The 22,544-nt window shown below is 35.3% G+C and overlaps 1 protein-coding gene across 1 annotated transcript in view; it reads left to right on the top strand.

Moving 5' to 3' along the window:
• OMA1 (OMA1 zinc metallopeptidase) overlaps window positions 1-22,544 on the top strand; it is a 74,862-nt gene that overhangs the window by 14,530 nt on the left and 37,788 nt on the right. Inside the window, exons 6-7 of the mRNA XM_007462571.1 lie at window positions 732-860; window positions 4,603-4,677. Of these exons, the coding sequence (XP_007462633.1) occupies window positions 732-860; window positions 4,603-4,677 (204 nt within the window). The remainder of the gene's footprint in view (window positions 1-731; window positions 861-4,602; window positions 4,678-22,544) is intronic.

The raw sequence follows: 22,544 nt of genomic DNA, 5'->3' as shown, positions 1-22,544 counted from the left end.
TTTAAGTAAAACATTTTTTGGTTACTGCTATAAGTAAATACAAAAAATCATATAACTAAATTTCCTGGTGGGAAATACCAGGCTGATAAAGTTGCAGACTTGCATGACTCTTCACATATTAGGTCATGAAGTCAAAAGACTTTTATTTAAAAAATAAATTTCTAATATTTTCCTGAATTGTTCCTTGTTTTAACTGCTTCATATGTTAGGTAGTGTTTGGTCTCTGTCTAAAAGTATAAGCATAATAAACATATTTATTTGAGTTTTTAAAAAGATTTAGTGACTGTATTAGAAACTATAACTTCCTGGGTTTGATTCCTTGTTCTTTTACTAATTGCTTTTTGAATTTGGGCAACTCTTTTAATCTCTCTTCATCTTAGTTTATCTATAAAATAGGGAACAATTTTACCTATTTTACAAGATTATTATGCTTGTTAATATAAGACACTGTAGGTTAATGAACCTGTCATTGTATCTGAATGGTGGTAGTGGCTCAAGTAGATATTAGTTGAATGAATAAATGAATGCGTAAGTATGTACACAAGAGATGGGAAAAACAGACTGGGAAAGGATAAAGCACACAGAAGAAAAAGAATTTGCAGTCTTACTTGGTGAAGTTCAGCTAAACACATGTAATTATTTAATGTGATTACACACGATGAACTAGAAAATGTTAGCATGTACTATCTGAATTTATTAAGTATAATTTTCATTATTTTGATTTTTCTCAGGCAGAAAAGGCTAGCTTGGTTCATTTCCTGGATTTCCTAGGTCTGATTTTTCTCACAATGATTTGGGCCATTTGTCCTCGAGATAGTTTGGCACTTTTGGGCCAGTGGATTCAGTCTAAATTGCAGGAGGTAAGTCTGAAACAGTAAGTTGAATTTGCAATGGCCTGTGGTGAGGACGTTTTACTGTAAAGGAAAAAGTATCAGAAATGTTTTCATACCTTATCATGAGTCTTACCATGAAAAACGGGTGCTAATTTTTAGTGTCTTACGTCTTCTTATTTTTAGGGGATATTCTTTTTTTTTTTTAAATTTAATTTATTTATTGTTTCTGGCTGCATCGGGTCTTCATTGCTGCGCACAGGCTTTTCTCTGGTTGCGGCGAGTGGAGGCTACTCTTCATTGCGGTGCGTGGGCTTCTCATTGTGGTGGCTTCTCTTGTGGACTACGGGCTCTAGGCGCGCAGGCTTCAGTAGATGTGGCTCGCGGGCTCTGGAGTGCAGTCTCGGTAGTTGTGGCGCACGGGCTTAGTTGCTCCGCGGCACGTGGGATCTTCCTGGACCAGGGCTTGAACCCGTGTCCCCTGCATTGGCAGTCAGATTGTTAACCACCGCACCACCAGGGAAGCCCTTAGGGGATATTCTTAATAGTGAGCATTCAAATTAGAAAATATTACATCTCTTATATGATAGAGACAGATGGGTTAGAAGGGCTTGGCAACTTTTGGCTAGCTTTTTTTTTTTTTTTTTGCATAGTTATTGTTCTTACAGAGAGAAACCCAGTCACAACCCTTTCTTTCCTTCCGTTGCTTTACCTTCAGACGTTCCCCTTTTGTCTCCTAGTAACAGTGGTGTACTCACTGGATGACTCTCCCTTCCCCCAAATATTTGCATTTTAATGGGGAACTCTTAAAACCTGTAAACTTTTATGGGTACAGGGTTGGCAGAAGCTGCTTGACTACCCTCATCTCCTCACTCCCAGTTAAATTAATGTTGCCTGGAAAATACTGAAAGGACAGTCTTAATAGGTGTTTGTTAACTTTTGTTTTTAGTACTTACGCATAATGATAGTCATCCGATAAAATTTGTTGAGTCCTCCATCTTGTTCAAAACAGTACACTACTGAAAGGAGGTCTTGCAGTCTTAATATTTGCTTTGTTTAACTATGATTAGCTATTTTATTTTATGTCTTTCATCAGATATTTCTTCTTGTCCTGGGAGGTTTGGTTATTTAGGAACAATCTGTTATTTGTTTATTCAGTGATTTGTGGAGCACCCATCAGAGTGCCATCTGGGTGCTGTTTAAATCCAATGTGTAAAATTCTTTGAGACAAATTGCTTTAGAAATTGAATAACTAAGTCTTTTATTCAGTGTTAGCATATCATTTGGTTTCATTTATATTGAAATAAAGGTTCTTAAACGGAAAAAGAAAGAATGGTTATTGCTTAGATTATAGAATCTCATATTTTGAATTTTATTTTTATCATTGATGTGCTAGGAAGTCAAAGAAGGTAATGTAGTTTTCCCCCCATTTATCAATAAATAGATTTTTCTGTAATGGAATCAGGAGATCAAGTCATAAGAAAGATAACTGGAAGCTGTTTCTCCCTTGAAATACTTGATGGTCCTGCTATTTGAGTATAATTGTTTAATAATTAAACTGAACATGAAGTAAGGATTACTTCTGTTTGAACTCTTTTTCCCTAAATCAGGACCCCCTCCCAGTAATTTTGGTGACAAGGAAATATTTCTTTCTCTAGAAGCTTGCTCATTGTGATTGGAGAGCAGAGGGGAATGCTGATAGTGAAGTTCTTGAGGGCGAATTGCTGACATTTTTTTGTCAGAGAAAGGAAGAGAGGAAGGAAGAAGTAGGGGGCCCTCACTTAACTGTCTGGGTACAATGTAGCAGCCCTCATAGAGCGCTACCAGGTAGGGTTTTGAGAGCTATTAATAATGATTATAGTAGCTAACATTTATTGAGTACTTACTGTATTGTAGGCACTAGGATAAACACTGTAGATTAATTTTGTACAGGGGTTAAGAATACAGGCTCTGATCAGATGGATCTGTGTTTGAATTTAATCTCTGTTAGACCTAAATTTTATAGAACTTCAGCAGGTTACTTCACTTATTATAGGTTTCAGTTTCTTTATCTGTAAGTTTGGATAATAGTAGTGGCTAACTCAAACATTATTGCGGGTTTAATTATACATTTAAAGCGGCATTTCTCAATATAGGCACTATTGACATTTTGAATTTACAAAGAATTGACAAGATAATTCTTTGTTGTGGGGAATTGTCCTCTGCATTGCAGAATGTTCAGTGGCTTCTACACGTCTAGATGCCTCTACACATCTGGCCTCTCCCCACTAGATGCCAGTAGCACTCCCCCCTCTCTTCCCATCCCCAGTTGTGACAATCAAAAATATCTCCAGACATTTCCAAATGTCCCTGAGGGACAATATCACATCCAGTTGAGAACCACTGATCGAAAGCATTTAGCACAGTACCTGGTACCAAGTAAGGACTCAAAAAATGGGAGTTATTATTATTATTATTATTATTATTATTTGCTCATTTTATCCTCTGCAACTCTAGGAGTTTGGTACTATTACTGCTCCATTTTACATATGATGCTATTGGGCTTAGAGGCGTTAAAAAATTAGCCCAGAACTAATAGTTAATACACATCAGGATTTGGCCTTGAACACGTTTCTTTCCTTTTAAAGCCAATGTTTTTAATTGGTTATACTACCGGCAGATTCATTGGGACACCTGCAGACTGCTTATGGAAAGTGCAGACACTATATAATATAGTTCAGCAACCTAAAACAGACATAATCGAGAAGGAAGCAAGTCATATCTAATGGTCATATACAATGGATTAGATTGATTTTACTATTTCTAGCCATCACTGACATGCAGCTACCTCTGAAAAATTGCTTCCCCAGTTAATAGCTCTTCTCTCAAAAATCCTGCCTATTGATCCATCTTCTACAAAGTTTTAGTACTTACTGAAAATTAGTATTTAACTGGAAAGCATTCACATAAATACAAGTAATTAGGAAAATTACAGTTATAATATCTATTTGTATTCTTTTATTGAAGTTGGAAGAAAAGTTCATTTTCCTAACTAATCGATACTTAGAAAACAAAGAGGAAATTAAGATAATATGTCAAAGAAAGAACATTCTGCTATATGGTTAATTTTCTAACTGAAATAAATCCTCTAGCAGTGTCACTGGCTATTATATAGCTATAGTTTTTCAATTTTCTTTTAAAACTGCAAGATCACAATGTAACTTGGTCATATTAAAAATCCTGCATCAATAAGCTTTCTTAGGGAATCCTCTACGTAGTAAGTAGAGATTATAATTGGAAAAATATAAGTCTACTATATGATACTGTGGACTCTCCAGGCGTTTGCAGGCATGGTTTTTTCCTATTCTTTCCAGGTTTTAAAAATATTAATCTCTGGGCTTCCCTGGTGGCGCGGTGGTTGAGAGTCCGCCTGCCGATGTAGGGGACATGGGTTCGTGCCCCGGTCCGGGAAGATCCCACATGCCGCGGAGCGGCTGGGCCCGTGAGCCTAGCTGAGCTGAGCCTGCGCGTCCGGAGCCTGTGCTCTGCAACGGGAGAGGCCACAGCAGTAAGAGGCCTGCGTACCGCAAAAAAAAAAAAAAAAGAAAATCTCTGATGGAGGAAATAAAGGCTGCACTTTGTTTTATACCATGGTGTTCTTTAAATGTTAATCATGGAGAGCATAAAAGCTATATCCTAGGTACTCCATGAAATTAATTTTTAAAATCTCATGTTTTGCTCCTTTTGTTATGAAATAGCCTTAATGGAACTTTTCTTTCTTATTTCTTCATAGTTTATGTTTGATAGACCATATAGTAGAACACTGGAGGCTGAAGCTGACAAAATTGGACTACAACTTGCTGCAAAGGTAAAATATTTAGTAGTTGAGAATACACAGGGTCCTTCACATACTAAAAGGTAAATGTGTATCATCTTAATGAGGTTTGGCATGGGCATAGAATGAAAGTTGGGCTATATATATTTTTCATTAATACCTTTTTAAGTCTGTGCCCTCTGGAAGCTATTGCTATCTTTATTTTATTCCTTTCCCTTAGTTTGCTGATCTAAGGAGTCTTTTTGAGTAAGTAAGATGATGTGTAGCTGTTTTTCCCCACTTGGAGAAACGTTTACCTTACTGTAGCTGTATTCTTGGCTAAGTAACCTGAATTTTCACCATTTAAATAAACGATAGAAGAGCAGGCTTATTACTCTGTATCTTTCAGATTATTTTTGTTGCAGCAGATGGCTTATTTTTGCTAGCCACAGAGAGCAGCTCTGGGCCTTTACTCTGGTTTATGTTGGCTTTGTTCATATCTACCTAACAGGGCACTTCATGCCTGGCTGCTGTGTTTAATCACCTGTGATAACTGCATATTATTAGTAGGATTTAACATTAAAAGTAAAACTGTATTTTTAAAAATGAATGAAAGCAATGCCACTTCACATATTAAATTCAAATTGTTTTTGATTCTTTGTTGAGTTTTCAGTAGTTATTAAAAGTCTTAACTATTGAAAATTACTGTTATCTGAATTTCTCATTATGAGTTTTATGGATTTAATTTCATAAATCAAGATATTACTCATTCACAAAAGCAGTGTTCTTTGAATGTTACATAAGTAGAATTAAGTGAATTATCAGACTTCATAGATTAAGAGGTTCCCAAACGATGGGCCACAGATTGGCTCTGTCAAGAATTTCCTAATTTTAATGTACTACAGTCTGTGAAATTTTCCCTCTAGGTAAGTGCATTCTGTGTTCCGATTAAGAAATCTTTGCTTATTTCAGTAAATTGTTCCTGTTTTATTTCCAAGAAGTTTTATTGTTTTGTTAAATATAAGGAGGAGGTCAAGATAATTTTTTTCCCATGTGGATATCTAATAGACTCAGCACTATTTATTGAAGAGTTTATCTTTTCTCCACTATACTTCAGTGTCTCTTTGTCACTAATGTGGGAGGCTATATGTAAGTCTGTTTCTGGACTCCCTGTTATATTCCATTGGCCTGTTATTTATCTTTGAGCCAATACCACATTGTCATTGTAGCTGTGTAATAAGTCTCGATATCTGATATCTTGATATCTTGATTTCTGTCCTCCAATGTTGTTCTGCAGTATTGACTTGGCTATTCTTGGTCCTTTGCTTTTTCATATGAATTTCAGAATCAGCTTGTTAAATCACATACCTGTACAAAAACATGCCTGGGATTTTCATGGGAATTGTGTGCATCGAATATAGATCAATATGGGGACAGCTGACTAGTGTCAACAGTATTGAGTCTTCCAATCCATGGATGGTATATTTGTCCACTTATTTAGATGTTCTTTAATTTCTTTCAGTGATGCTTTGAAATTTTTTTGTGTGTGTAGGACTTATACATCTTTTGTTAGATTTATTGCTTAGTGTTTGACATTTTTGATTTTATAAACAATGTCATTGAAAAAACAAATTTGCCTATATATAGAAATACAGTTTGTTTTTATCATTGACTTTGTATCCAGTAACCTTGCTAAATAAATTCACTTAATTCTAATAGTGTGTAGATTCTTTTAGATTTTTACATATACATAGTTATGTTGTCTGGGAATAATGACCGCTTTATTGCTTCCTTTCCATTCTGTATACTTCCTTTTTTTTTTTTTTTTTTTTAACCTGATTGCCAGAAACTTCAGCACAGTGTTGATGGTGGGCACCTTTGTTTCTTCATGATCTTAGTGGAAAAGCATTCAATATTTCACCATTAATTCTGATGTTTGTTGTAAGCTTTTTTTAAACCTGACTTTTGTCAGATAAGAGTTTCCCATCTATTTCTAATATGCTAAGAGATTTTTAAAAATTATGAATATTGTTTTTCAAATGGCTTTTCTGCACTTATTGATGATTTTATAGTTTTTCTCCTTTAATCTGTTAATGTGGCAAATTACAATAATTTTTTTTGTTTAAAAAATGACAATTTTTTATTTTTGAGATAAACCAATTTTGTCAATTATATTAACCTTTTAATGTATTGCTGGAGTTGGTGTGCTAATGTTTAGTTTAGAATGTTTCTGTGTTCATAGGAGGTAGTGGCTTGGAATTTTCTTGTAATGTCTTGTCAGGTTTTGGTATCAACATTATGCTGATCTCATAAAATGCGTTGGGTAGTGTTCCTTCTTCTTTGTAAGAGTTTGTGTAAGAATAATGATATTTATTTTTTCAATGTTTGGATAAAGCCATATGGGCCTACACATTTCTTTGTGGAAGGGTATTTAATTATGGATTCAATAGATGTGGAACTACTCTTTAATAGATGTAAAACTACTATTCAGATTTTTATATCAGTTTTCATAAGTTTTGTTTTTCTAGGAACTTAGGTTTTGTTTAAACTTTCAGTATTATTGGTATAAAGTTGTTTTGATATACCCTTCTTATATCTTTAATGTCTCAAGGATTCCTGCATTCTACAGATATATTTTAAAAATGTCCCTTGGGCTTCCCTGGTGGCGCAGTGGTTGAGAGTCCGCCTGCGGATGCAGGGGACACGGGTTCGTGCCCCGGTCTGGGAAGATCCCACATGCCGCAGAGCGGCTGGGCCCGTGAGCCATGGCCGCTGAGCCTGCGCGTCCGGAGCCTGTGCTCCGCAACGGGAGAGGCCACAACAGTGAGAGGCCTGCGTACCACAAAAAAAAAAAAAAAAAAAAAAAAAAAAATGTCCCCTTTGTTCCTAGTATTGGTGATATATGCTTTGTCTTTTTGCTAGATTTTACTACGTTCATTAATCTTTTCAAAAAGATGTTTTGGCTTTGCTTATTTTCTCTATTCTATGTTTGTTTTCTATTGTTTCAGTTACTGTTGTTATCTTTATTATTTCCTTCTGCTTTGAGCTTTATCTGCTGTTCTTCCTAACTTCTTAAGATCGATACTTATTGATTTTATGTCACTGACTTGTCATTTTCTTTTCTAATGTATACATTTATGCCTAGCCGTTTTCTTTCAGAATATCTCGTCATATTGCAAGTGTTGATATGTTTTTGTTTTCTTCAGTTTAAAATATATTCTTGTTTTCATTGTAATTTCTTCTTTGACCCATGGGTCGTTTAGAAGTATATTCCTTAGTTTCTGAACATTTGTTGGTTTCCTTAGTTTCTAAACATTCCTTGATTTCTAAACATTTACCTTTTGTTTTTGATGTCTAGCTTAATTACAGTCTGATGGGAGAATATACTGAATGGTGAATTCTTTCAAATCTGTTCATTTTTGCTTTATGGCTCAGCATGTTACCAAGTTTGTTAAAATGGTATGCACTTGAAAGTGGATTCCGCCATTGTGGGTGCAGTGTTCTATGTATGTCCATTTTGTCAAGTTTGTTAAATCTGTTGTTTCAGATCATCTATATCCTTGCTGAATTTTTTTCTCTGCTTTTTTTTTCTAGTTACCAAGAGAGGTTAGTCTCTCGTGATTCTGAATTTTTCTGTTTTTCCTTTTAGTTCTATTAATTTTTACTTTTTATATTTTTATACTATTTTTAGCATACTCATATAGGATTGTTAGAGTTTACTGGTAGCTTGATCCCTTTATCAATATGTAATCCCTCTTTGTCTCTAGTAATGCTTCTTGCCTGAAGTTCTCTTTTTCCTTTATTAGTATTGTCGTGACAGCTTTCTTTTGCCTGTCATATCTTACTCCATTCTTTTATTTTCAAGTTTTCTGTGTTCTTATGTGTGTGTCTCTTATAAGTAACGTATAGTTGTTTTCTCGTCCTTGCTGTATTTTGGATGTTTTTAGTCTGTTTATATTTTTAATTTGTATTTCTTAATGACTAATGCTGTGGAGGATGTTTATGTGTGTACTGGCCATTCATGTATCTTCTTTTGTTAACTGTCTTTTTAGATATTTTACTCAGTTTTAAATTGAGTTGTCTTCTTATTTTTACATTGTAAGAGTTCTTTATACATATGCTGGATATAAGTCCTTTGTCAAATATTTGTGCAAATATTTTCTCTTATTCTGTGACTTGCTTTATTTTTTTATAGTGTGTTGTGAACAATAAAAGTTTAAAATTTTAATGAAATCTAATTTTTCTACTTTGTGTTTAATTTACTCTTTCTCTAGTTTTCTAATGTAGGTGCTTAGATCATTGGTTTTAGACTTTCTTCTTATTTAGAATAGCATTTAAAGCTCTAAATTTCCCACTCTGCATTGTTTTAGCTAGACACAGATTTTGATATGTTGTATTTTTATTTTCAGTTAAGTCAGAATATTTTCTAAAATTTCCATTGTGATTTCTTCTTTCATCCATGTGTTGTTCAGAAGTGAGTCATTTAATATCCAGGTATTTGGAGTTTGTCTAAATGTTTACTTCTAATTAATTATTTCATGGTCAGAGAATACACTCTGTGAGAATTTAATTTTTTCAACTCTGTTGGGACTTGTTTTATGGTGTATCATTTTTTTTTTTTTTTTTTTTTATGGTGTATCATTTGGTCTATTTTGGTGACTGTTCCATCACTTGAAACAATGTGTATTCAGTATTTGCTGAGTGTATACTCTAATCAGTTAAGTTACGGTAGTTTATAGAGTCATTCAAATCTTCTATATCTTCTGATTTTTTGTTTACTTGCTGTTGAGTAAGGGGTTTTGAAATCTTTAACTGTGACTGTGGATTTGTCTATTTTTTCTTTCAGTTCTGTTAGTTTCTGCTTCCTGAATTTTGAAGCTCTCTATTAGGTGCATACACATGTGGGATTATTTTATCCTCTTATTGAACTGGTTGATTATTGTGAAGTATTTTTTTATTTGTCTCTAGCAATACTCTGAAGTATTTTTTGTTTGGCATTAATTTTTTAAAATTTATTTTTTATTGAAGTATAGTTGAATTACAATGTTGTGTTAATTACTGCTGTACAGCAGTGACTCAGTTATACATATGTATGCATTCTTTTCCATATTCTTTTTTTTATTAATTTATTTATTTGGTTGTGCTGGCTCTTAGTTGTGACCTGCAGGCTCCTTATTTGCAGCACATGGGCTACTTAGTTGTGGCACGCGAACTCTTAGTTGTGGCATGCATGTGGGATCTGCTTCCCTGACCAGGGATCAAACCCAGGCCCCCTGTATTGGCAACGTGCAGTCTTAACCACTGCACCACCAGGGAAGTCCCTTATTTTTCACACTTTTTTCCATTATGGTTTATCACAGGATATTGAATATAGTTCCCTGTGCTACACAGTAGGACCCTGTTGTTTATCCATTCTGTATATACCGATTTGCATCTGCTAATTCCAAACTCACAATCCCTCTCTCACCTCCCTCCCCCTTGGCAACCACTAGTCTAATCTCTATGTCCCTTTTTCTGTTTCTGTTTCATAGATAGGTTTGTGTCACATTTTAGATTCCACATATAAGTGAAATCATATGGTATTTGTCTTTCTCTTTCTGACTTACTTCACTTAGTATGATAATCTCTAGTTGCATTCATGTTGCTGCAAATGGTATTATTTCATTCTGTTTTATGGCTGAGTACTATTCCGTTATATATATGTACCACATCTTCTTTATCCAGTCATCTGTCAATGGACATTTAGGTTGTTTCCATGTCTTGGCTATTGTGAATAGTGCTGCTATGAACATAGGGGTGCATGTATGTTTTTGAATTATAGTTTTGTCTGGATATATGCCCCAATCGAAAAATGCTTAGAAGACCTAAAGAGACATTTCTCCAAAGAAGACATACAGATGGCCAATAGGCACATGAAAAGATGCTCAACATTGCTAATTATTAGAGAAATACAAATCAAAACTAGAGTGAGGTACCACCTCACACTGGTCAGAATGGCCATCGTTAAAAAGTCTACAAATAATAAATGCTGGAGAGGGTGTGGAGAAAAAGGAACCCTCCTACACTGTTGGTGGGAATGTAAGTTGGTGCAGCCAGTGTGGAAAACAGTATTGAGGTTCCTCAGAAAACTAAAAATAGAATTACCATATGATTCAGCAATCCTACTACTGGGCATATATCCTGGAATTAATTTTGTTTGACATTATTTTGCTTGACATTAATATAGACCCTCCAGCTTTCTTAGGTGTTATTGTTCACTTGGAATATCTTTTTCTGCCCATTTGTTTTCAAACTATTTCAGTTTTTGTATTTAAAATGCATCTCTTACAGATGGCATAAACTAGGTTCTTGCTTTTTTATTGTTTGACAATCTATGCCTTTAGTTTGAAGTGTATAGTCCATTTATATTTAATGTAATTATTGATATGCTTGTATTTAGGTCTGCCATATTGCTATTTCTTTTATCTATTTTTTGGTTGCTCTGTTCCTCCTTTTATTCCTTCTTTGAGTTAATCATACTTTTTAGTATTCCATTCATTGGCTTTTTAGATATAACACTTTGCATTATTTTTAATGGTTCCTTGTGGGATTACAATATGTATCTTTAGCCTTTTGAAATCTACTTCAGGTTTTTTTTTATTTTTATACAACAGGTTCTTATTAGTCATCAATTTTATACACATCAGTGAATACATGTCAATCCCAATTGCCCAATTCATCACACCACCCGACCCCCTGTGGCTTTCCCCCCTTGGTGTCCATACATTTGTTCTCTACATCTGTGTCTCAATTTCTGCCCTGCAAACTGGTTCATCTGTACCATTTTTCTGGGTTCCACATATATGTGTTAATTTATGATATTTGTTTTTCTCTTTCTGACTTACTTCAGCCTGTATGACAGTCTCTAGATCCATCCACGTCTCAATAAATGACCCAATTTTGTTCCTTTTTATGGCTGAGTAATATTCCATTGTATATATGTACCACATCTTCTTTATGCATTCTTCTGTCGATGGGCATTTAGGTTGCTTCCATGACCTGGCTATTGTAAATAGTGCTGTAGTGAACATTGGGGTGCATGTGTCTTTTTGAGTGTGGTTTTCTCTAGGTATATGCCCAGTAGTGGGATTGCGGGATCATATGGTAATTCTATTTTTAGTTTTTTAAGGAACTTCCATACTGTTCTCCACAGTGGCTGTATCAGTTTACATTCCCACCAACATTCAAGAGGATTCCCTTTTCTCCACATCCTTTCCAGCATTTGTTGTATGTAGATATTCTGTTGAAGACCATTCTAACTGGTGTGAGGTTATACCTCATTGTAGTTTTGATTTGCATTTCTCTAATAATTAGTGATGTTGAGCAGCTTTTCATGTGATTATTGACCATCTGTATGTCTTCTTTGGAGAAATGTCTATTTAGGTCTTCTGCCCATTTTTGTATTGGGTTGTTTATTCTTTTAATATTGAGCTGCATGAGCTTTTTATATATTTTGGAGATTAATCCTTTGTCCGTTGATTCATTGGCAAATATTTTCTCCTATTCTGAGGGTTGTCTTTTCGTCTTGTTTATGGTTTCCTTTGCTGTGCAAAAGCTTTGAAGTTTCATTAGGTCCCATTCGTTTATTTTTATTTCTATTACTCTAGGAGGTGGATCAAAAAAGATCTTGCTGTAATTTATGTCAGAGTGTTCTTCCTTTGTTTTCCTCTAAGAGTTTTATAGTGTCCAGTCTGACATTTAGGTCCCTAATCCTTTTTGAGTTTATTTCTGTGTATGGTGTTAGGGAGTGTTCTAATTTCATTCTTTTACATGTAGCTGTCCAGTTTTCCCAGCACCACTTATTGAAGAGACTGTCTTTTCTACATTGTATATCCTTGCCTCCTTTGTCATAGATTAGTTGACCATAGGTGCGTGGGTTTACCTCTGGGCTTTCTATCTTGTTCCATTGATCTATGTTTCTGTTTTTGTGCCAGTACCGTATTGTCTTGATTCCTGTAGCTTTGTAGTATAGTCTGAAGTCAGGGAGTCTGATTCCTCCAGCTCCATTTTTTTTCCCTCAAGAATGCTTGGGCTATTTGGGGTCTTTTGTGTCTCCATACAAATTTTAAGAGTTTTTTGTTCTAGTTCCATTAAAAAATGCCATTGGTAATTTGATAGGGCTTGCATTGAATCTGTAGAATGCTTTGGATAGTATAGTCATTTTCACAATATTGATTTTTCCAATCCAAGAACATGGTATATCTCTCCATCTGTTGGTATCATCTTTAATTTCTTTCATCAGTGTCTTGTAGTTTTCTGCATACAGGTTTTTTGTCTCCCTAGGTAGGTTTATTCCTAGGTATTTTATTCTTTTTGTTGCAGTGGTAAATGGGAGTGTTTCCTTAATTTCTCTTTCACATGTTTCATCATTAGTGTATAGGAATGCACGAGATTTCTGTGCATTAATTTTGTATCCTGCAACTTTACCAAATTCATTGATTAGCTCTAGTAGTTTTCTGGTGGCATTTTTAGGATTATCTGTGTATAGTATCATGTCATCTGCAAACAGTGACCATTTTACTTCTTCTTTTCCAATTTGTATTCCTTTTATTTCTTTTTCTTCTCTGATTGCTGAGACTAAGACTTCCAAAACTGTGTTGAATAATAATGGTGAGAGGGGACATCCATGTCTTATTCCTGATCTTAGATGAAGTGCTTTCAGTTTTTCACCGTTGACAATGATGTTTGCTGTGGGTTTGTCATATATGGCCTTTATTATGTTGAGGTAGCTTCCCTCTATGCCCACTTTCTGGAGAGTTTTTATCATAAATGGGTGTTGAATTTTGTCAAAAGCTTTTTCTGAATCTACTGAGATGATCGTATGGTTTTTATTCTTCAGTTGTTAATATGGTGTATCACATTGATTGATTTGTGTATATTGAAGAATCCTTGCATCCTTGGGATAAATCCCACTTGATCATGGTATACGATCCTTTTGATGTGTTGTTAGATTCTGCTTGCTAGTATTTTGTTGAGGAGTTTTGCATCTATATTCATCAGTGATATTGGTCTGTAATTTTCCTTTTTTGTAGTATCTTTGTCTGGTTTTGGTATCAGGGTGATGGTGGCTTCATAGAATGGGTTTGGGAGTGTTCCTTCCTCTGCAGTTTTTTGGAAGAGTTTTAGAAGGATGGGTATTAGTTCTTCTGTAAATGTTTTATAGAATTCACCTGTGAAGCCATCTGGTCCTGGACTTTTGTTTGTTGGAAGATTTTTAATCACATTTTCAATTTCATTACTTGTGATTGATCTGTTCATATTTTCTATTTTTTCCTGGTTCAGTCTTGGAAGGTTATACCTTTCTAAATATTTGTCCGTATCTTCTAGTTTGCCCATTTTATTGGCATAGAGTTGCTTGTAGTAGTCTCTTAGGATGCTTTGTATTTCTGCGGTGTCTGTTGTAACTTTTCCTTTTTCATTTCTAATTTTATTGATTTGAGTCCTCTCCCTCTTTTTCTTGATGAGTCTGGCTAATGGTTTATCAATTTTTTTTATCTTATCAAGGAACCAGCTTTTAATTTTATTGATCTTTGCCACTGTTTTCTTTGTTTCTATTTCATTTTTTTCTGCTCTGATCTTTATGATTTCTTTCCTTCTGCTAACTTTGGGTTTTGTTTGCTCTTCTTTCTCTAGTTTCTTTAGGTGTAAGGTTAGGTTGTTTACTTGAGATTTTTCTTGTTTCTTGAGGTAGGCTTGTATTGCTATAAACTTCCCTCTTAGAACTGCTTTTGCTGCATCCCATAGGTTTTGGATCATCGTGTTTTCATTGTTATCTGTCTCTAGGTATTTTTTGATTTCCTCTTTGATTTCTTCAGTGATGTCTTGGTTATTTAGTAAAGTATTGTTTAGACTCCATGTGTTTGTGTTTTTTACATTTTTTCCCCTGTAATTGATTTCTAATCTCATAGCATTGTGGTCAGAAAAGATGCTTGATATGATTTCAATTTTCTTAAATTTACTGAGGTTTGATTTGTGACCGAAGATGTGATCTATCCTGGAGAATGTCTGTGCGCACTTGAGAAGAAAGTGTAATCTGCTGTTTTTGGATGGAATGTCCTATAAATATCAATTAAATCTCTGTGGTCTGTTGTGTCATTTAAAGCTACTGTTTCCGTATTTATTTTCACTTTGGATGATCTGTCTATTGGTGTAAGTGAGGTGTTAAAGTCCCCCACTCTTACTGGGTTACTGTCGATTTCCTCTTTTACAGCTGTTAGCAGTTGCTTTATGTATTGAGGTGCTCGTATGTTGGGTGCTTATATATTTATAATTGTTATATCTTCTTCTTGGATTGAACCCTTGATCATTATGTAGTGTCCTTGTCTCTTGTAACATTCTTTATTTTAAAGTCTATTTTATCTGATATGAATATTGCTACTCCTGCTTTCTTTTGATTTCCATTTGCATGGAATATCATTTTTCATCCCCTCATTTTCAGTCTGTATGTGTCCCTGGGTCTGAAGTGGGTCTCTTGTACACAGCATATATAGGGGTCTTATTTTTGTATCCATTCAGTGAGCCTGTGTCATTTGGTTGGTTCATTTAATCCGTTCACATTTAAGGTAATTGTCAGTATGTATGTTCCTGTGACTATTTTATTAATTGTTTTGGTTTGTTTTTGTAGGTCCTTTTCTTGTCTTGTGTTTCCCACTTAGCAAAGTTCCTTTTGCATTTGTTGTAGAGCTGGTTTGGTGGTGCTGAATTCTCTTAGCTTTTGCTTGTCTGTAAAGCTTTTGATTTCTCCAACGAATCTGAGTGAGATCCTTGTTGGGTAGAGTAATCTTGGTTGTAGGTTCTTCCCTTTCATCACTTTAAGTATATCATGCCACTCCCTTCTGGCTTGTAGAGTTTCTGCTGAGAAATCAGATGTTAACCTTATGGGAGTTCCCTTGTATGTTATTTGTCGTTTTTCCCTTGCTGCTTTCAATAATTTTTCTTTGTCTTTAATTTTTGCCAATTTGATTGCTATGTGTCCCGGCGTGTTTCACCTAGGGTTTATCCTGTATGGGGCTCGCTGCGCTTCCTGTACTTGGGTGGCTATTTCCTTTCCCATGTTACGGAAGTTTTCAACAATAATCTCTTCAAATATTTTCTCAGATCCTTTTTCTCTCTCTTCTCCTTCTGGGACCCCTATAATGCGAATGTTGTTGCATTTAGTGTTGTCCCAGAGGTCTCTTAGGCTGTCTTCATTTCTTTTTTTTTTTTTTTTTTTTTTTTTTTCTTTTTTTCTTCCCTTCTGCTGACTTTGGGTTGTTATTTTTTGTTGTTCTTCTTTCTCTAATTGCTTTAGGTGCAAGTTTAGATTGTTTATTTGAGATGTTTCCTGTTTCTTCAGGTAGGATTGTATTTCTCCCGCGTCTCCTGCATCGGCAGGCGGACTCTCAAGCACTGCGCCACCAGGGAAGCCCTGTCTTCATTTCTTTTCATTCATTTTTCTTTATTCTGTTCCGCAGCAGTGAATTCCACCATTCTGTCTTCCAGGTCATTTATCCCTTCTTCTGCCTCAGTTATTCTGCTATTGATTCCTTCTAGTGTAGTTTTCATTTCAGTTATTGTATTGTTTATCTCTGTTTGTTTTTTCTTTAATTCTTCTTGGTCTTTGTTAAACATTTTTTGCATTTTCTTGATCTTTGTCTCCGTTCTTTTTCCGAGGTCCTGGATCATCTTCACTATCATTATTCTGAATTCTTTTTCAGAAAGGTTGCCTATCTCCACTTCATTTAGTTGATTTTCTGGGGTTTTATCTTGTTCCTTCATCTGGTACATAGCCATCTACCTTTTCATCTTGTCTGTCTTTCTGTGAATGTGGTTTTTGTTCCACAGGCTGCGGGATTGTAGTTCTTCTTGCTTCTGCTGTCTGCCCTCTCTCTACTTCACGTTGATAGTGAGTAATTTCTGGCAAAATGTGCAAACTTTGCAATAGTGTATTTGTCAGTCATCATGTAGTTAAGTCAAGATGGAGTTCACCCTTCATTTTGTTTTCTTGATTCTGAGGATTTCCTCCTAATTTCCATTTGTGCTACTCGCTTCCAGTTTTATTTATTTGTTTATTTTTTTTGTGGTAAGTGGACCTCTCACTGCTGTGGCCTCTCCTGTTGCAGAGCACAGGCTCCGGACGCACAGGCTCAGCAGCCATGGCTCACAGGCCCAGCCGCTCTGCGGCATGTGGGATCCTCCCGGACTGGGGAGCGAACCCGTGTACCCTGCATCGTCAGGCGGACTCTCAACCACTGTGCCACCAGGGAAGCCCTCGCTTCCAGTTTTGTTAATGACTTGAAGCCCATAAGCCTTCAACTTTTTGTCATCCTGATTGCTCATGGTTGAGGAGTGCACTGAGTTTAAAAAAAAAAGGAAAGAAAGATAAAAGGCAGCAGACTTACGGATTTTGCCCCCACAGTTTTATTTTTCAAGAGTCCCTTTGTGTCTGGTCTTTGCTTGCTTTTCTACAACTCCCACCCACCCTCCTTGTATCTCCCTGCCTTAAATGTAGTTTAGATGCCAGTCCGGGATTTGGGTGGAGTTGACACAGAGTTTCTCATTCCTTTTGTAGTGCCCTCATTGTCAGAATTCCCTCTTTAGGTTTCTCACTTCTTTAACATCCCTGAACTATGATCTCTGGCACTTTGGCTGATGAGCCTGTTCCCATTTTCTGTAGCTTTGTCAGTGGAAGCTGGGCAACACCTTCAGGCCAGAAAGCAAGAATTCTTGTCTTATCTCTTCTGTTGAAGTTTTTCAAGATTAAATTCTCTTCTGGTTTCTGTTTTTGTACAGTTTCCATTATCTTTAAATAGTTATTTTAAATCACGTTTTTATAATTGTTATCTGCTGGAAGGTTCACATGTTTGCTTCCCTTTTCTTGCGTTAGTCAAAATTTCACCCTTCCGGGCTTCCCTGGTGGCGCAGTGATTGAGAGTCCGCCTGCCGATGCAGGGGACACGGGTTCGTGCCCTGGTCTGGGAGGATCCCACATGCCGCGGAGCGGCTGGGCCCGTGAGCCATGGCCGCTGAGCCTGTGCTCCGCAATGGGAGAGGCCACAATAGTGAGAGGCCCGCGTACGGAAAAAAAAAAAAAAAAAAATTTCACCCTTCCTAAAATAATATTTTTGCAGGGCATAAAATTTTTAATTTGCAGTTATTTTCTTAGAGTATGTTAATGATGACATTTTGATTTTCTCTAGCTTATTGTTCCTGTTCAGGTTTCAGCTGTCAGTCTTTTTTTTGTTCCTTTGAAGGCAGTGGGTCTCTTTTTCCATGACTGCTAAAATTCTCTGTCTTTGCTTTTTTATAGTTTGTGTGTCTAGGTGTGCTTTTCTTTGTATTTATTGTGCTTGCTGTGGCTTATAATGTTTCACTAGTTTGGGAAATTCTCAGGCATTATTTTTTAACATATTGTTTTTGCAATATTTTTCTCTTTTCCCCTGTAGCTTTGGGATTTTTATACTTTCATTTGTCTCTTGAATTTTTTTTTTTAAATTTTCTGTCCTTATCTCTCTACATTTCAGAATGTATGTTTTCCACTCCTGTCTTGTGGTTCACTGATCTTATTTTCAGCTGTGTTCATTCTGCCATTAAACTCATTTTTGAGTTTTAAATTTCAGTTATATTTTCCCATCTAGAGTTTTAATTTGATTCTCTTTTATAAATTTCAGTTATCTGGTAAAAGTCTCCATTTTGTCATAATTTTCTTTATATTTTCTTGAATGTGTTAATCACAGTTTTCTTTAAACATTCAAGTTTGTTAACTTATTTTTATTATCTCTGAATCTGTTTCTGTTGTGTGTTTTTGCCTTTGGTCTTGTTCTTGTTATGCTTGCTTATTTTTTTTTAATTATGACTTTAAGTCTTTTTTTAATGAAGTATATTTATGGAATATATGTATTCTTTTTCAAATTCTTTTCCATTATAAGTTATTACAAGATACTGAGTATAGTTCCCTGTGCTATACAGTAGATCCTTGTTGCTTATCTATTATATGTATAGTAATGTGTGTCTGTTAATCCCAAATCCCTAATTTATCCCTCCCCCTCCCCTTTGGTAACCATAAGTTTGTGTCTGTGAGTCTGTTTCTGTTTTGTAAATAAGTTCATTTGTATCATTTTTTTAGATTCCATATATAAGTGATATCCTATGATGTTTGTCTTTTCTTGGTCTGACTTCACTGAGTATGATAAACTATAGGTCCATCCATGTTGCTGCAAATGGCATTATTTCATTCTTTTTTATGGCTGAGTAATATTCGTGTGTGTGTGTGTGTGTGTGTGTGTGTGTGTGTGTGTATGTATGTGTATACCCCACATCTTCTTTATCCATTCATCTGCTGGTGGGCATTTAGGTTGCTTCCATGTCTTGGCTATTGTAAATAGTGCTGCTATGAACATTAGGGTGCATGTATCTTTTCGAATTATAGTTATCTCTGGATATATGCCCAGGAGTGGGATTGTTGAATCATATAGTAACTCTATTTTTAGTTTTAAAGGAACCTCCGTACTGTTCTCCATAGTGACTGCACCACTTTACATTCCCACCAACAGTGTAGGAGGGTTCCCTTTTCTCCATACCCTCTCCAGCATTTATTATTTGTGGAATTTTTGATGATGGACATTCTGACCAGTGTGAGGTGGTACCTTATTGTGGTTTTGATTTGCATTTCTCTAATAATTAGCAATGTTGAGAGTCTTTTCATTTTGGCCATCTATACGTCTTCTTTGGAGAAATGTCTGTTTAGATCTTCTGCCCATTTTTTGGTTGGGTGTGTGTTTTTTTGATATTGAGCTGTATAAGCTGTTTGTGTATTTTGGAAATTAATGCTTGCTTATTTTTTATTAAATACTGGGCATTGTCTAGCAAAGCCTATTGAAGGCTTGGAGTATATACTGAGTTCCTTCTCTGTAGTGGTTCCTGAACTTCAGTTTTTGTTCTCATGGCACCATAAGACTGTTGAAATCTTTACTCAGTTTTTCATCTACTTTTTGTTTTAAAAAGTGCCCTGTGCAGCTACTTTGGTGAACTAGCATCAAGTGTTGTCTCTGTCTCCATACTTTCAAATATTGACTTCTCAAATTTGGCTGCCTTGTCAATCTTGACTTCTAAATTTTGGCTCTCTAACCCTGATAGACAGTCAAAAGCTCTTAGTCACCTCCTTCTGCTTCTGCTTGGATTTCATTTGATTTCTGCTTGTATTCTCAGTTTCTTGCTCTTCACTGCTTAAAATTAAATAGATTTGCTGGATGGCATTGTGAAACAGAAGATCAGACTCACCTCAGTGAGTTTTCCTTCTTTCTGGGATTTTGTCTTTTCTAGTCTTGGTTGACTTGATAGCTCTTCAATACCTTTGAACAAATATTATTTATATTTTATCCAGATTTTCTAATCTTTTCTGACAGGAACGTCAGTCTGCTATAATAAGCTACTTGACTCCATCACTGTTAGGAGAGGAAGTCCCTAACTTAGTCTTTTGAATAGCTACCTAATATTCTGTAATTTGGATAACTCATTTAATTAGGTATCTGTTAATGAACTTTTGGGTTATTTATTGGTCTTTTTTTTTTGGTTGTTGTTTTATTGCAGATAATTCTGAAATCATCAACCTTATACACATATTCTTCTGCTCCTTGGGCTTTAATAGCTATAGGGTGGGATTACTGGCATTTCAATTTTTATTTTAAAAGATACTCCCAATTATTTCAAAATGTTAATAGCAAATCTTACCAGTGACAACTCAGGATGCCTTTTTTAAATACCCACTTCAATACGGTCTTCAATCTCTTTTTGTTAATTTGGACAAAAAATGAAATCTCATTGCTTTTAAGACTTAAATTTTCTTGCTTAGCAGTCAGGTTGAACATAATGCTTCATTTTCATTGGCTCCTTTATTTCTTCTTTTGCAGATGGCCTTTTATTATGTTTTGATTAGTAGATTTTAAAAATACATATTCTAGGCTCCCCGTTGGCAGTTCTGATTCAGTAGCTAGATGATGAAGGTCTGAATCTGAAAATGTTTAGGAGCTGCCAAGTGATTCTGATATCCAGGCAGATTTGGAAATTACAACTTTGAGTAATCAAATGCCAGTTTTGTGTTTTGAGGTGACTTGGTAAGTTAAATTTCCTGTTTTATTAAAAAAAAGAGGAATGAAATTAGAGAAGTTACTAAAGAAATATTGATATTCCTTTGATTATTTATAAATGCAAGCCATATATTTTTTTAAAAGTATATCTTGATAGATGGAACTATGATCTTATGTTCTAAAGCACACTAAATATTGTGTTATGGACTAGTGACCTTTTGGTATTATGGTTTATTTAGTTCAAAGGAGAATATGATATTGCTACAGATGTAAAGTCATGAATATATAGTGATAGATAACATCTTTGTTATGGAGCACTTAGGATATAAAATTGCAATCTCTGAATACAAGTATTTCTTTCCTGCCAAGGGGAGAAATAGTATGAAAACCTCAAATATTATATTTATACTATCGCTTACTCTGTCACCTTTTTAGATAATAACACCGTCATCTGCCATTTAATACTTACTATGTTCCAGTACTTTGCTTAGTATTTTATATGCATTGCCTAATTTAAGCCTTACAGTAACTCCATGAAGTAGTTATCATTACCTCTATTGTATAGATAAAGGAACTGAAGCCCAGATATGTTACTTTCTTGTTCTCAGGTACAAAATGGTAAAGCCATGATTCAAACTTGAGTGTGTTTGATTTCAAAATCCATGCTCCAGTTTGCTATCCCTCTACCACAGTTACACTTCTCAGGGTCTGCTTGTCTACCTGTATGTTGTTGTATCCCATGCTTACTTTGCCACTTTTATCATGTTCTTCTCCTTAGTAGGATTTGGTACTATTAACTGTACTCCCCTTTAAAAAATATATGTATCTATTTGTGTAGCCCACATTTCATTATAGCATAGAAAGTAATTTAGTGTTATAAACTCATAATGGGAAATAACAGCCTTCACTGCCCCCTGCCTTATACCCCAGAGGTGAAAATCACCTTAACTTCTTTTTGCTATTTACCTCTGTATTTTTACATAATGAGTTTATTTTGTAATTTCTTGACTCATTAAGTTTAGACATTATTAGTTTCTTGTTATAAAAGATTTAGTCTGATTGTTTTCTTACTATTGACTTTAGAGTGTTCTTTACATATTCTGGTTACAGTCATTTGTTGGATATGTGATTTGAAAATTGTTTTTCTTCATCTGCAGGTCATCTTTTCTTAACGGATTTTTTTTTTTTTTTGTAGAGCAAGCATTTTTAATTTTGATGAAATCCAGTTTAAGGAATCTCCAAGTAAACTCCACACCAGTTTCTGGGGCAAGCTCTTTCTGACAGCTTGCCCCACAAACTCCTGCAACTTCTGCAGCTTTAAACTCCTATCTTCTAATACCTTAGCTCAGTCAAGCTCGCCATTCTCTGCTTGGGTTCTACCTCCCTATGGTGTGGTCAGGAAACTGCCCCCAGGCAGAGAACAGGGGTAAATCTTGGAATCACTCATGTTTTTCTCTTCTCTCAAGGATCATAGTCTTGTCCTGCCTGTTGTCTATTACTTGAAAACGTGTGCCTTTTAGATTCATTCCATTTTATAGTTATTCATTTTGGGAGGACAGGTCCAGTACTAGTTACTTTGGTGGATGGAAGTGTAAATCCCCAAATTTGTGATTCATGATTTTCTGTCCATATTTTATAAGAAGGCATTAAACTTTTCAGAAGCTCTGTATGCAAAAGTTGGGGTAGTGGACTTCACTGTAAGGTTATAGCTCTTTCTTTGGGAATTTCCATATGGAATTTATATATATATATATATATATATATATATATATATATATATATATATATGTATTTTTTCTCTGTGTCTATTCATGTGTT

This window comes from Lipotes vexillifer, unplaced genomic scaffold (assembly GCF_000442215.2).
Source record: "Lipotes vexillifer unplaced genomic scaffold, Lipotes_vexillifer_v1.1 scaffold54, whole genome shotgun sequence".
Lineage (NCBI taxonomy): Eukaryota > Metazoa > Chordata > Mammalia > Artiodactyla > Lipotidae > Lipotes > Lipotes vexillifer.
This window is presented reverse-complemented; position numbering and strand designations above follow the sequence as displayed.